This window comes from Leishmania major, chromosome 14 (genome assembly GCF_000002725.2).
Source record: "Leishmania major strain Friedlin complete genome, chromosome 14".
Taxonomy (NCBI): Eukaryota; Euglenozoa; class Kinetoplastea; order Trypanosomatida; family Trypanosomatidae; genus Leishmania; species Leishmania major.
The window spans coordinates 235,088-247,627 of record NC_007255.2 but is presented as its reverse complement, the minus strand read 5'-3'; the positions used below and the strand labels follow the sequence as shown (position 1 = coordinate 247,627).

The window sequence follows — 12,540 nt, the reverse complement described above, 5'->3', positions numbered from 1 at the left end:
CCGTCTGCCGTGCACGTGCCCGGACGACCTGGGGACACCCCAGCGTGGCATCCCAGGGTCCGGTGCCCCCACACACCTCCATCGCCACCCACTCGTTGTGGGGAGGAAGCCGCGCAGCCTCTTCGCCCTGCCAGCCACCGCACCACTTCTGGTGGTGACAGTGTCGAGCACCTGCGACGTAAGGGTGTGGGCTCAGTGCGATGCAGCGCCACTGAGGCTGGCGGTGAGGCCGTGGGATGGCGTTGCGTTGGAGCGGCATGCGACCGTGAACACGCTTGCACGATTCGTATGACGGGTGCAGCGTCGGCGTGACTCCGACGTACGCCACGCGGCCATGGCTGCCTACTGGTGCCGGGAGCCTGTGCCGCGCCGAGAGGGGGATGCAGCACGTGGCACCCGGCATGATGGGGGGAGCGGCTGTGAGGCAACCTGCGAGGCGGGCGGGTAGCGCTGGAGGCAGGGGCCGTGCTCCGATGACGGGGTCGGCATTTTGCTGCAAGGCGTGTCCGCCGCTGCCTCGCACCACGCGATGGGGCCTGTGACGGGCCGGGGGGAGGGAGGGGGTAGAGTGGCGTGTCGACCTGGTTGCACGGCCGAGAACGGACGTTGAAAAGGCCGTTCTCCTGTCGGTGTGTCGAGGTGCGCATCGCTCTAGCGTTCTTTGCGGGTAGCGTGGCGATGTCGGCGCTGGCGTGGATGTCTTGCCCGCCCGTCCCCGCTGTTACGCCGACACAGTTGTTTTTTTTCTTTTGGTTATTTGTTGGTGTTATTATCATTGCTGTCATTAGTTGCTCCGGCTGCCTGTTGTGTCTCTCTTTATAGCGTGTCTTTGCCTTAATCTCCACCCCTTATATATGTTACGCCTCATTTTTCTGAACTCGCCAGATATCGCCACATGCGGGTCAGTGAGTGTATGTGTGTGTGTGTGTGTGTGTCTCAGGTATGGCTGCAAAACGGCTGCTGGACTCTAGCGAAGAATTCGGATTCGCATTGTTGTTGGTGCCGTACCTCTTCGCTGCGCACACAGAGACAGACACACACGCGCATTTATTTTCTTTCTCCTCCATACATTCTCTATATACTACTGCGCTGTCCTGCGGAGGGAGGCGCGGACGGGACGCTTGGCCGGCCCATCCAACGCGGCGCGCGTGTTTCCGTTTCCCCTGTGTCTTCAAGATCTATTTGTACCCCTCCCCCTCATATGCGTTTTTTTTCTCGTTTGTGCTTTTGTGTTTCTGAGCAACGACATGAGCACGTGCCCATGGTGCAGACGCGCGTGCGGGTGCGTGAGCTCCAGGAAGCCAGAGAAAGAGAGGCGGCGGAGGAAGAGGCAGCGACCGAGACTCGGCCGCAGTCGAAGCATTGGTAGCTGCCGCGCGAGCACACAGACACGCATGCACGCAAGGAGTGGTTGTGTTGGTGCGCCCCGCTGCTTTGTGCCTGTATGCGAGTCGTTCTCTCTCTGTGTTCGCCTCTTGCATATTTGATGGTGCACGTCCGCTGTCGCAAGTCCAGGCGTTGAGGGCAGCATGCGCCGTATAGCTGCATCACCGAAAAGAGGATGGTGGTACGCCTTCAAGTGTTGCTCTTGCTTTCTCCTTCTTTCAATCTGACTGACGCGACATTCCGCGGAGAGGAGAGAGGGGTCTGACTCTGCGCTACACACGCCCCATGCACGAGATTAGTGACGCGACAACAAAGCACATATACGGACGGGAGTGCGGCGCGATGCACACTTCCAAGTGTGGAAGCGTGCTGTTTCACGCAACATCAAAGACGTATGCCTGCATGATGTCAGATGCACATGTATGTGTCTCTGTCTTCCTGTGTGTCGTGGAACTACGTGTTCGTTTTTTTTTATGCTTGGTGAGGTGATCCCATGCGTGAAAGAGTGCAGGGAGATGCACATCTCTGTGTATGTGTACAGATTTGTTTACGATGCGGATTCTATGCCTTGACCTCTCACTTACTTCACCATGGCCCCTCCCTTTTCTCTCCCTCTCTCGTCGCTTTCGATGTTTTTTCTTCCTTTGCTCTTGGGCATGTGTGTTTCCGCACGCGTGCTCTCGTGTCGCACAATCATGAACACCCCCACTACTTGCGTAAACACATCTGATGTGTCATTCTCTTTTGTTTTTGTTTCGGTGTGTGTATGTGCGTCCTTGTGGGACCAGTCGGTCGCCGTTTGAGCCGCCATCAGCACCTCTGCTAGCCTAGCCCTCACTCGCCCTCTCCAGCTTGCGCTCCTCGATAAGGTAAAACACCAAAAAAAAAAGGGCGGTTGCCGTTTTCTCTCTGCGTGTGTGTGCGTGCGTGCGTGTGCGTGTGCGTGTGTGTGTGTGTGTGTGCGTGTGTGTGTGTGCGCCTTCGCCCCGCGTGCTGCCCCATTCGGTCCCCACAAAGACGAGAAGATGTTCCCGGTTGAGGAGTACGTGAACGGTCACGCGGTTCAGCAATATTTGTATGACAACGTCGACTATGCCTGTTACCTGGTGTTTGCCTACCTCGGCATGGTGCGCTACGGTCCGGGTATTGCAAAGGCCATCCTTGGCGAGAACCCCGCGCCGCAACCGGCCGCCGACGGCAGGCGCGCAAAGCCGGCTGCAGATCCGGAGTGGCTGCGCCTCAGCATGATAGTGTGGAACTTCATGCTGTCTGGCTTCTCGATTTGCGGCGCGATCGTGTTGGTTCCGGCGCTGCTTTCCTCCATCAAGAACAATGGCCTGAAGAGCACTGTGTGCGAATACCGCGTCGAGCTCGCCTACATCTCCCCACGCGGTTCCTGGCTGGCCATGTTCGTCCTGAGCAAGATCCCTGAGCTCGTCGACACCTTGTGGCTGATTTTGCAAAAGAAGAAGACTCCGCCGTTCCTGCACTGGTATCATCACGTGTCAGTGCTCATATTCGCCTGGCTCAGCTACTCCGTCGGCAACTCGACGATGGCCGTCTTCTCCACCATGAATATCTTCGTGCACTCAATCATGTACATGTATTTTGCCCTGTGCGCATGCGGCGTCAAGAAGCTGCTTCGCCCCTTCGCCCCCCTGATCACGGCGCTGCAGATTCTGCAGATGGTCGGCGGCACCGCGCTCACCTTCTACTCGTACGCGGTGAATGTGTCGTCCTATAATGCAGGAATCGAAGACGTTAACAAGCTGCCGTGCGCCGTCCCCAAGTCCGCAGCCCGCTTTGGTGCCCTCATGTACCTGTCCTACCTGTACCTCTTCTGTGAGTTGTACGTGAACTCGTACATCAAGGGCCCCGCTCGCGACACCACCGCCAAAAAGGCCGCGTAAACCAGAAAATTGTTGTTGAAAAATAGCATCCGCAGCAAACGCCAAGCCAGAGGCGGGGGAGGCGACGAAACAGGGGGGTTGAAGAAGCACACGCACAGAGGCTCCTGTACTTGAAGACACCGTGGGCGGGAAAACAAGCCGCAAAGAAATGGGGCGGAAGAGGAAGAGGAGAGAGAGAGCGTCGTAACGCTTAGGAACTAGCCATGTTTTCATCATGGCCGCTCTCCGTCTCGCGTGCCTCTGCTTTCCTCCCTCCCTCCCTGTGTGTGTATGTGGGGGGGTTGACTCTGTATCCTTCTTTTCTTTTGTGTCGATGCTTCTTTACCTCTTCTGTGCGCAGTGAAAACAACTTGCCAGAAAATGAACGATATATTGCTGTGTTTTTCATTTTGTTTTCTTTTCTTGCCTATGGTCTTTTCTCCGTCTCCACCACCACCACCCCCCCCACCCCACCCCACTCCGTCTTATCCACACCGCCGCGAAAACCATCTCGTAGTATCAATACTCGTGAAAAAAAAAAGAAAACGGAACCCATGTCGCCAGCCCCCTCCCCTCAACCCTCGTTCTATGCCTACACCACCACCCCGCCCCGCGGCTGCCTCGGGCCTTCACCTCTTGCTCACGCACATATGCATGCACCCGGCACCTGTCCAACGCAACGCCACACGGAGGACGCTCACCTCGCGCCTCGGAAGGCTTGCGTCTGTCTGACCTCTGCCTCGTGTGTGTGTGTGTGTGTGTGTGTCTGCGTGTCCGGAGGACCCAGGCGAAAACACAAGCGGAAAAAAAGGACGCGAGCGACATGCAAGGAAGGACGGCGTCGAGAAAGAAGCACTTGCGAATGGGGGAAGGAGGGGAGGGGGTAGGGCGAAGAAAGCGAAAACGAAGAAGGGGAGAGCACCGTGTTCTTTGCTATCGTATCCCCCCCCCTCCCCTTTTTTTATGGGGGGTTGCTTGCTCACGTTCCTCCTTTGCAGGGGGGAGGAGGAGGAGGAGGAACGTGTGGGAGAGGAAGGAGAATCATGACGCATGCATAGACAACCACGCACTTCTACACACACACGCGCGTGCACATACATACATACCATCATGCTGTGACAGAAAGTTAAACTCAAGGGGGGCAGAGGTGTCGTCGTCATAACGACAAGGGAATAAACGCATGTGACGAAGAAAAAAAAGAAGCAGTGTGAAGCACCACGCGTGTGACTGCGCAGCAGCAATCTACTAACGGTATTTGCGTTTGCTCGTTCCCTTGATTCCTTTTAAAAGGCACCCTCGCTCGCTCGCTCTCTTCGCCCCTTCCCCCCCCCCTCCCGATCATCATCATCATTACCCCCTCCCCCTCACCACCACCACTACCACGCCCAATGCAATCCGCACCGATATGTGCGCACATGCGTTGAAGCGTAAGCAAAGCACACAGGAACTAAAATGACAAAAAAGGGGACAACCTCACAAGTTGGCGGTCGTTCTCTCGGTTTTGTTGCTGTCCTGTCCCCCTTCCCCTCCCCTTTCTCTTTTCGTGAGGTACGTGTACTGCTCCCTTCCCCATCAATCCACCACCGTCTCGCACCTGTTTTTTCCTTTGTTTTTTTTGTCTTCACTTGCCTTGGCTCTGGATGAGTATCACACATAAGTGATAAAACACAATCGGTTTGTGCACAAAGAAAAGAGGAGAGTCTAATGAGTGTGTGTCACCATCTGCCGAGGTCACTCTATCCCTCCCTCTCTCCGACACACACACACACACATACACACGCGGTCTTTCCTAATGTGTGGGTAGATGTGTGGTCTCATCCGCATATATGTATTTTTTTGTATGGTTTTCCTTTTTCAGTTTGCCTCATCCCTGTCCTTTCTCATCCCCTCGACTCTCCAGCCTTCGAGCCCTCCGCACACACGCCTCCTGCCGCCGTCTTTTCTTTTTTGTTGGTTTTGAGGAACCGATGCTGGTACCCATGTTTGGGGCACACACGCACACGCTGAGCAAGGAAACTGCATTGCTCACTCTCATCCCCCATGGCGTTTCACCTCCTCGCGCACTGTTTGTTTGGAGACTGCGTGCAAAACCCCCAAAGGAGGACATCGAAAAGTAAAACAAAGAAGTCGATGCGTGCGCTGCGTGTATTCGAGCCAGCGAGTGTCTGTCTGTCTGTCTGTCTGTCTGTCTGTCTGTGTGTGTGGGGGGGGGAGGGAGGGAGGGCTACGGGAAGTGGCGTATAGTGCACAGATGCCCGCCTCACCCCCTCTCCCCGCCGCCGTCGACCATCGCGGTCGAGGGAAGAGGTGCGAAGGGAGAGAGAGGGAGAGAAAGCGCTGGTGCAAGGAAGCGGTCGGTTCGCCATGGATCATGCGCGCTGTCCACTACCTGCTCGCGTATGTGTTTTGTGCGTAAGTATCCGGACGGGACTCGCGGCCCCAGGCATAAACTGCATCTCTCCCTCCCTTCCTCAAAGGGGCGCCTGCTTTCCCTTTATTTTGTTACCGTATCGACAACGGCAAAATCGGCCAGTGTGCACCACTTGACCTCTCACTACTCCCTCTGTCCCTTGTGTCCCTCTCTGTTCTTGTGAAGGCGCCAGTGACTCCAACTCATCACCTTCGCTCTCTGCGTGTGCGCACGTGCCCATCCATTTTGTTTTTAGCTTCTCATCCTGCCACCGCAGTGTTTCCACACACACACACACACACGCACACAGACACACAACGCCCGCTCAAAGATTCGGAAGCGCCCTCTACACACGAGGGCATTCGTCTCCTTGCCCCGGTGCACCGCATGGACAACTACTCGGCGACCGGCTTCGATGGCTACGCGGTGAAGGGAAGCTTATTTTCTAGTCAGACTACGCCACGTATGGCGCGGGACTCTACCTCGCCTTCATCTTGTGCGGGCCCACGTTGAACTCCAAGTACCAGTACGGCGGCAACAAAGCCCAGCGTGGCAGCGTGAAAGTCGGTGTGGATGCGCTACCCGTAGATTTTCTCGAACCTTCCGCTCCCTATCTCCTCTTGTTACGGCTCGTTGAACGTCACGCCAACTGTGATCTACAGAATACGCAAGCACGCCCGCTTCAAAACCCTCTACGGGCTGCACAAGTACTTCGCGGGCCTCATCGCCATAGAAATCTGCCTGTTCGCTTTCTCCAAGAACCCCGAGCGTATTGACGGCATCTTCATTGTGCTCCGGGGTCGTCGAAACCTGCCGTTTCTGCGGTGGATCTATCACGTCACGACTTTCCTGTGCTGCTCGCACGCCTAAGCCGTCGGCAGCAGCGTGCTGAGCTACGCCGCGGCGCTCTACTACTCGGTGCACACCGCCGTGCACCTAGGCGTGGCCGAGGGTGCGGTTCGAGAACATGGCGTGCCCGTTCCCGATGTAGATCACGCCGATCCAGACTGCGCAAGTGGTAACTAATCGTGTGCAGCTGCTCCTCGTCGTCGCGAACCTCTTCCTCTTTTCCCACATGTTCTCATATGTGCACAAGAAGTCGCGCTTCGATGGCTCCAAAAAAGAAGGTGAGCTAATATAAGCCAGGCCGAAGGACGTCCGCAGGGGCAGTGGCCACACGGGCACATGTGCGCACAGGAAGCTTGATGTGTGAGAACGCCCACGAGAAGGGGAGACAAAGAGAGAAATGAGAGAGGTAGCCGGGATGCCATGAGCCGTGGGTGTTTGAAGAAGAGTCTCCCCTCACCCCCCCCGGGCGTGTGGGGGCGGGTGCAGCTGAGTGGAGTAGAATGAGAGAGGAGGTAGCGCGTCGCGTTCGCACCGCGGCGGTGACGCGTCGAGGCACCGTGTCTCGCTCGCTCGCTCCTGCACATGCGCATACACGCAGGTGCAGAGGCTTTCACACACAGACCAGCTCGCACAGCTCTGCCCCTCACACGTCCCCTCCCCTCTCCCTCCCTCCCTCCTCCCCCCCCCTCACCGCCTCTACGCCCCATGCATGTTCTTCTCTCTCAGGCGTTGTGGTCACATTCTTTTGAATTTGACAAGAAAACATTGCGCACACCTGCTCGATTTTTTGACTTGCCGCTGTTCCCTGCTCCATGTAGCGTCACCTCTTACTTCATGTTTGCGGCGCCCACACACACACACACACACACCTCCTTATCGTTTTGTGTGCTGGCTTCTCTAGCAGCCTTGCAGCGCCAACACCACCTCCGCTGCCTCTGTCGTTGCACCGCGTCGCGGCATGCAAAATGCGGTGCCTCCTCTTCGTTTTCTCTCGTCGTCCCTGGCTAGTCTGGGCCATTTCTGTTGCTCCCAGTGCACTCCATACATGGACAACACCTTCGCCGCTGCCCCCGAAAGCAGAGAAACAGACACACACAACAGCGCACCCTTCGCTCCCTCACTCTCAAACACCTCACACACACCTCCGCCCTACCGTCGAGCACGCACGCACCTGTTTCGCTTGTTTTCTTTTTTGGTGATTCAAGCGTTCCCGAATGTTCGTGTTTCCCCTTCGTTTTTTTTTCTTGGTCGCGGATGTGCTTTACGGGTCCAGACGGTTATGGTCGCGATGGCTATGCTTGTGTTGACAAGCGGGGGTGGGCGAGTGTTTGAGGAGTCTGTCCATTTAGGTGGGGTCTGTGTGTGCGCGTGCGTGAGCTTCTCGCGTACATCACCGGTGGAGAGAGGGCAAACACAGAAAGGGAAACAAAGAAGAGAAAAAGAAAAGCGTGACTGATATCCTTCGTGTGTGTGTGTGTGTCTGTGTGTGTACGTGTGTGTGTGTGTGTACGTGTGTGTACGTGTGTGTGTGTCTGTGTGTGTACGTGTACGAGGAGATGGGCCCTTCATGGCCACCGCCTTTTCTCTCACCACCCATTACCTCTGCCGCCACCACCCCTCTTATCGACATATCTAACAGACACCTGTGCAGGCTAACGCACACCTTTCGCACCTTCTCTCTCTGGTGTTGAGCGATCCTTCACCCGCTTTCAACGCTGTCACGCCGCCATCCTACTCCCTTCTGTTCTCTCTCTCTCTCTTGTTGTTGCTTTTTGTTGGGGGGAGCGTCACTGCCCCTGTTTAGGGGTTGCCGAAAGCTCACACGCGCACACACATATCGACATCGAGTGTACCATCAGAAACGGGATGGAGGCCCTCGACAACTACCTCATCGACCACTACGACGGCCACGCCGTGCAGAAGTGGCTGGTGAACAACGTGGACATTGGTGTGTACATTGCTGCCGCCTACCTGACCTTCGTCTTTAAGGGCCCGCAGTTGGTGGACTTTATCTTCCGCGGCAACCCACCGACAAGGCTGATCAAGATGTGCTGGACCCTGTGGAACATCGGTCTTGCTCTCTTCTCCATGTACGGAGTGTACCACACTGTTCCCCTCTTCATCAACAACCTTCGCAAGTACGGCCAGAAGGACACGCTGTGCCGCTTCCGCGACGATGAGTTCTACACCGGCAAGAACGGCGTTGCCATGGGGCTCTTCTCCCTTTCGAAACTGCCCGAGTTCGGCGACACCTTCTTCCTGATCATGGGCGGCAAGCGCAAGCTCCCGTTCCTCTCCTGGTTCCACCACGTCACCATCTTCCTGTACGCGTGGATGGCGTACCAGCAGGCCTCCAGCATCTGGATCGTGCTGGCCTCCATCAACTACTTTGTGCACTCCATCATGTACACGTACTTCGCCCTCGCCGAGGCTGGTTTCAAGAAGCTGGTGAAGCCGTTCGCCATGTACATCACGCTTCTGCAGATCACGCAGATGGTGGTGGGTCTTTATTTTACTTTCTCCTTTATAAGCTACCACAAGGCAGACCCGAAGGGCTGCAACGGCTCGACGATGGCGCTGGCGCGCGGCCAGTGCATGATCTACTTCTTCAACTTCTACCTCTTCTCAGAGATGTTCATCAAGGGCTACGTGCTGCCGCGGAAGGCGGCGGCTGGCGAGTCCGCAGCTGCCACTGCCCCCGCTAGTAAGAAGCGCAACTGATGAGCACTCGTGTATAAAGCGGCCGTAAGCGGGGCGAAGACTTGTGACAGCGCGAAGAACATATGCTGCTGCTTCTTTTGTTGTTTTGGTGGTGGGGAGGGGGGAGAGGGGGTATCTCTGTCTGTGCTGATGCTGTGAGCCTCTCCCCTCTCCCTCGTTGTTCTCCGCCCGATCCGATGCCTCCTGTGCATGGCCTTGTAAGGAAGACGTATGTGCAAGACCAGTGGCACTCGCTCTCTTCATCTTTCTCCCTCTGGTTTGATTTTTTTTTTCTCTCACTCTGTTGCAGCCTTGCACGGCGGCGGGACACGATTCCGAGGCTGCGAGCAAGACGGCATGAAGAAGAGCAGCCGAAAAGGCACTTCCTTTACGCTTTTATTTTGGTTTGTTTGTTGTGGCGGTGATGCATTGCCGAAAGGCCCGCCCACCCACCCCCTCGTCCTCGCGCATGCGACTGCCGCGCATGTGCGCACGCACGTGGATGACCGAAAAAGTAACGGTCATATATGTGGTGTAGAGAGAGAAAAGCAAGTCTCTGTTCGGACGCTTGTATGCATATTGTGAGAGTGGTGACGGCCCGAGAGGGGGGCGTCTGTGACCAAGGCAAAGTCGCCTTCCGTGTCCCCTGTCTTTTCGCCTTGCATGAGCCCCTCTATCGCCGCCGCCGACACCATATTGGCCCAGCCACCAAGCGCGGGTGCACCCAACACGATACGGTGCACGTAGAAAATTCCGAGTGGAGGTGCCGTACGCGTCATGTTGAAAAGAAAAAAATATGGCACTGCACGTGTGAAGCCGAAACCGGTTGTTTCTGCAGGGTTTATCGGCACGTCATTTTACTGATGCCGGAGAGATGGTAGACGTGGCGAATGAGGGGGAGAGTTGTAGGGCAGGCCGAAGAGGGGGAGGAGTGATGGCAGCCATGTATGCGCCTAAGCACGCATGCGTCTACTACTCATACGTCGTGATTGGGTATACGTGATGCTCGACGTGCTATGGTGTTCCCTCCTTCCTACACACACCCTTCGCTCTCGCTCTACCTAATCAGATTACGACTCCGTTGTCCTCATGGGTGCCTTTATGCGCAGATGTGCGTCTGTGTGCGGGCGCATATGTGGGCACCTCCACCGGCTGCCGGGGTGTCCCACTGTACTCGTATCCGCACAGGTGATTGAAAGCAGCAAGACTCGTCTGGTCGCGCGTTCGCAAGCCGTCGTCTCCTCCGGTGAGCATCCATGCGGCGCATGAGGTCCTATGAACGCTCCAGGGCAACACTCCACCCCCACTCCTCTCTTCCTTGCTCCTTCTATGAAACCTCCTCTCACGCATGGTTGCTCGCATCTCCACCGCTCCCTCACACACAAACACACACACGCACATTTTCAACGGCGACAGTCCCTCTAAAGCGCACACGTCACCATCCACAGCACCGCTAAGCTACCCGTACGCCATCATCACCCCCTCCTCCTCTCTCTCTCTCTCTCGATCCACCACCACCATTCGCATCAACAAGGGACAATCGCCACTTTCTGAGCTGGTTCCTGGCTGCCGCCGTTGCACGTCGCAATACAAACACAGACGGCAAGCACAAGCACTCATGCAGTGGATCGACAGCTGGGGTGCTAACCACTACGATGGCTATGCCTTCAAGCAATGGCTGCTCGACAACCATGATATTGCCATCTACGTTGCCGTCGGGTACATCACCTTCGTTTTCCAGGCTCCCAAGCTGGTGTCCAAGTACCTGAACCTGCCCGCGAATGCCAAGAGCAGCGCCCTCGTGCCGGTGATCAACAAAACTTGGGCCGTGTGGAACATCCTCCTGTCCGCCTTTGCCTTCTACGGCACAACGCGCGTGGTGCCGCCGCTGCTGTACAACCTCAAGACGTACGGCCTGCACGACACCCTCTGCACCTTCCGCCCGGATGAGTTCTACACGTCCGACGTCGGTGTAGCGCTCGGCCTCTTCACCATCTCCAAGGTGCCAGAGTTCGGCGACACCTTCTTCCTGGTTCTGAAGGGCACGAAGCTGCGCTTTCTCTCCTGGTTCCACCACACCGCCATGTTCCTGTACGTGTGGCTGTCGTACGAGACCGGAAGCAGCACCCTCATCTGCGCCGCCGCCATGAACTACTTTGTACACACTATCATGTACTTCTACTTCTTCCTGTCGGAGGCCGGCTTCAAGAACCTCGCTCGGCCGTTCGCCATGTACATCACAATGCTGCAGCTGGTGCAGATGGTCGGTGTGATGTTTGTGTCGGGCTACGTCATTGCCCAGAAGTACATCCTGGCTGGCCAGGGGATCATGGACGGCATGGAGGGGTCATGCTCTGGCACTACCATGGCAACGGCCCGCCTTCAGCTCGGCATCTATACGGCGTTTCTCTACCTGTTCGGAGAGATGTTCGTGAACAACCACGTGCGCCCGCGCGTTGCCAAGAAGGCGGACTAAGCACTCCTCTTCCTGTGCTGCCTTTCCACTCGCGCATTGTTGTGATGGTAATCGCCGTTGAGGCGAAACGTCTGTTGCTCGGGTGTGTCTGTCAAACTTGGGAATGTGCGCTCAGTGGTGTGCCTTTGTGGTTGCACGTGCTATGCATCGTTCGTCTCCGTCGATCTCTCGACGGCTGAAGCGTTTTGTGAGGATCTGGCGAGACACGTAGCGAGAAAGAAAAGGAGCGATGAGACAGGCCCAAGGCAGCCGCGTGCACATATACGTATATATATATATATATATATTATGTGCGGGCGTGCCCATGTCTCTCTCTCTTTTTCCGCTCCCTTGCTCTGCTCCTGCGAATATGCGTTTTTTTTTTTCTTGTGTGTGTGTGTGTGTGTGTGTGTGTGTGTGTGGTTGTCTGCGATGGCGTTTTTCCGTAGGTGTGACGAGGGACACGTAGAGAAAGGGAGGAGGCACAGTTTCAACGAAGAAGAACGCAACAACTCCTTTTTTCTTTGATTTTTCTCTTTGTTTTCACGGGATCTCTTGCTCTACCTCTCCTGTGGCACATACCCCCACACAACCATACGCACGCACAAGCACGCATGCCCTTATTCCAGTAACGTGACCCCTTTGGTCGGAAGACACACTACCTTCTGCTCCCCTCCCTCCACCTCACTCCACCCAACCCAACCCCGCCCCGCCCCTCACTCTCGCGCACGCACAGACACCCGCTCTTTCTCTCCTATTCCGCAAGACGTGCGGGTGATATGCATCTGTGCCTCTGTGCTCAGGTGTTCGTTTGAGGCGGCGGGGTTGGAGGGGAATGGGGGAGGGCAGTG

The 12,540-nt window shown here is 56.2% G+C and overlaps 3 protein-coding genes and 1 pseudogene across 4 annotated transcripts; all 4 read left to right on the top strand.

Moving 5' to 3' along the window:
• Positions 1-2,411: 2,411 nt before the first annotated feature.
• ELO2 (beta-ketoacyl-CoA synthase) lies at positions 2,412-3,296 on the top strand (the record flags this gene model as incomplete). Its single annotated transcript, XM_001687615.1, has 1 exon — positions 2,412-3,296. The coding sequence occupies one exon, from the start codon at positions 2,412-2,414 to the stop codon at positions 3,294-3,296; it is 885 nt and encodes a 294-aa protein (XP_001687667.1).
• A 2,343-nt stretch (positions 3,297-5,639) lies between these two features.
• On the top strand, positions 5,640-7,283 carry LMJF_14_0665 (annotated as a pseudogene). The gene has a single exon. A coding segment is annotated over exon 1 (1,644 nt).
• A 1,117-nt stretch (positions 7,284-8,400) lies between these two features.
• On the top strand, positions 8,401-9,255 carry ELO1.3 (beta-ketoacyl-CoA synthase; the record flags this gene model as incomplete). Its single annotated transcript, XM_001687614.1, has 1 exon — positions 8,401-9,255. The coding sequence occupies one exon, from the start codon at positions 8,401-8,403 to the stop codon at positions 9,253-9,255; it is 855 nt and encodes a 284-aa protein (XP_001687666.1).
• A 1,597-nt stretch (positions 9,256-10,852) lies between these two features.
• On the top strand, positions 10,853-11,710 carry ELO1.2 (beta-ketoacyl-CoA synthase; the record flags this gene model as incomplete). Its single annotated transcript, XM_001687613.1, has 1 exon — positions 10,853-11,710. One exon carries the CDS (start codon positions 10,853-10,855, stop codon positions 11,708-11,710), a length of 858 nt encoding a protein of 285 aa, XP_001687665.1.
• Between the last annotated feature and the right edge of the window lie 830 nt (positions 11,711-12,540).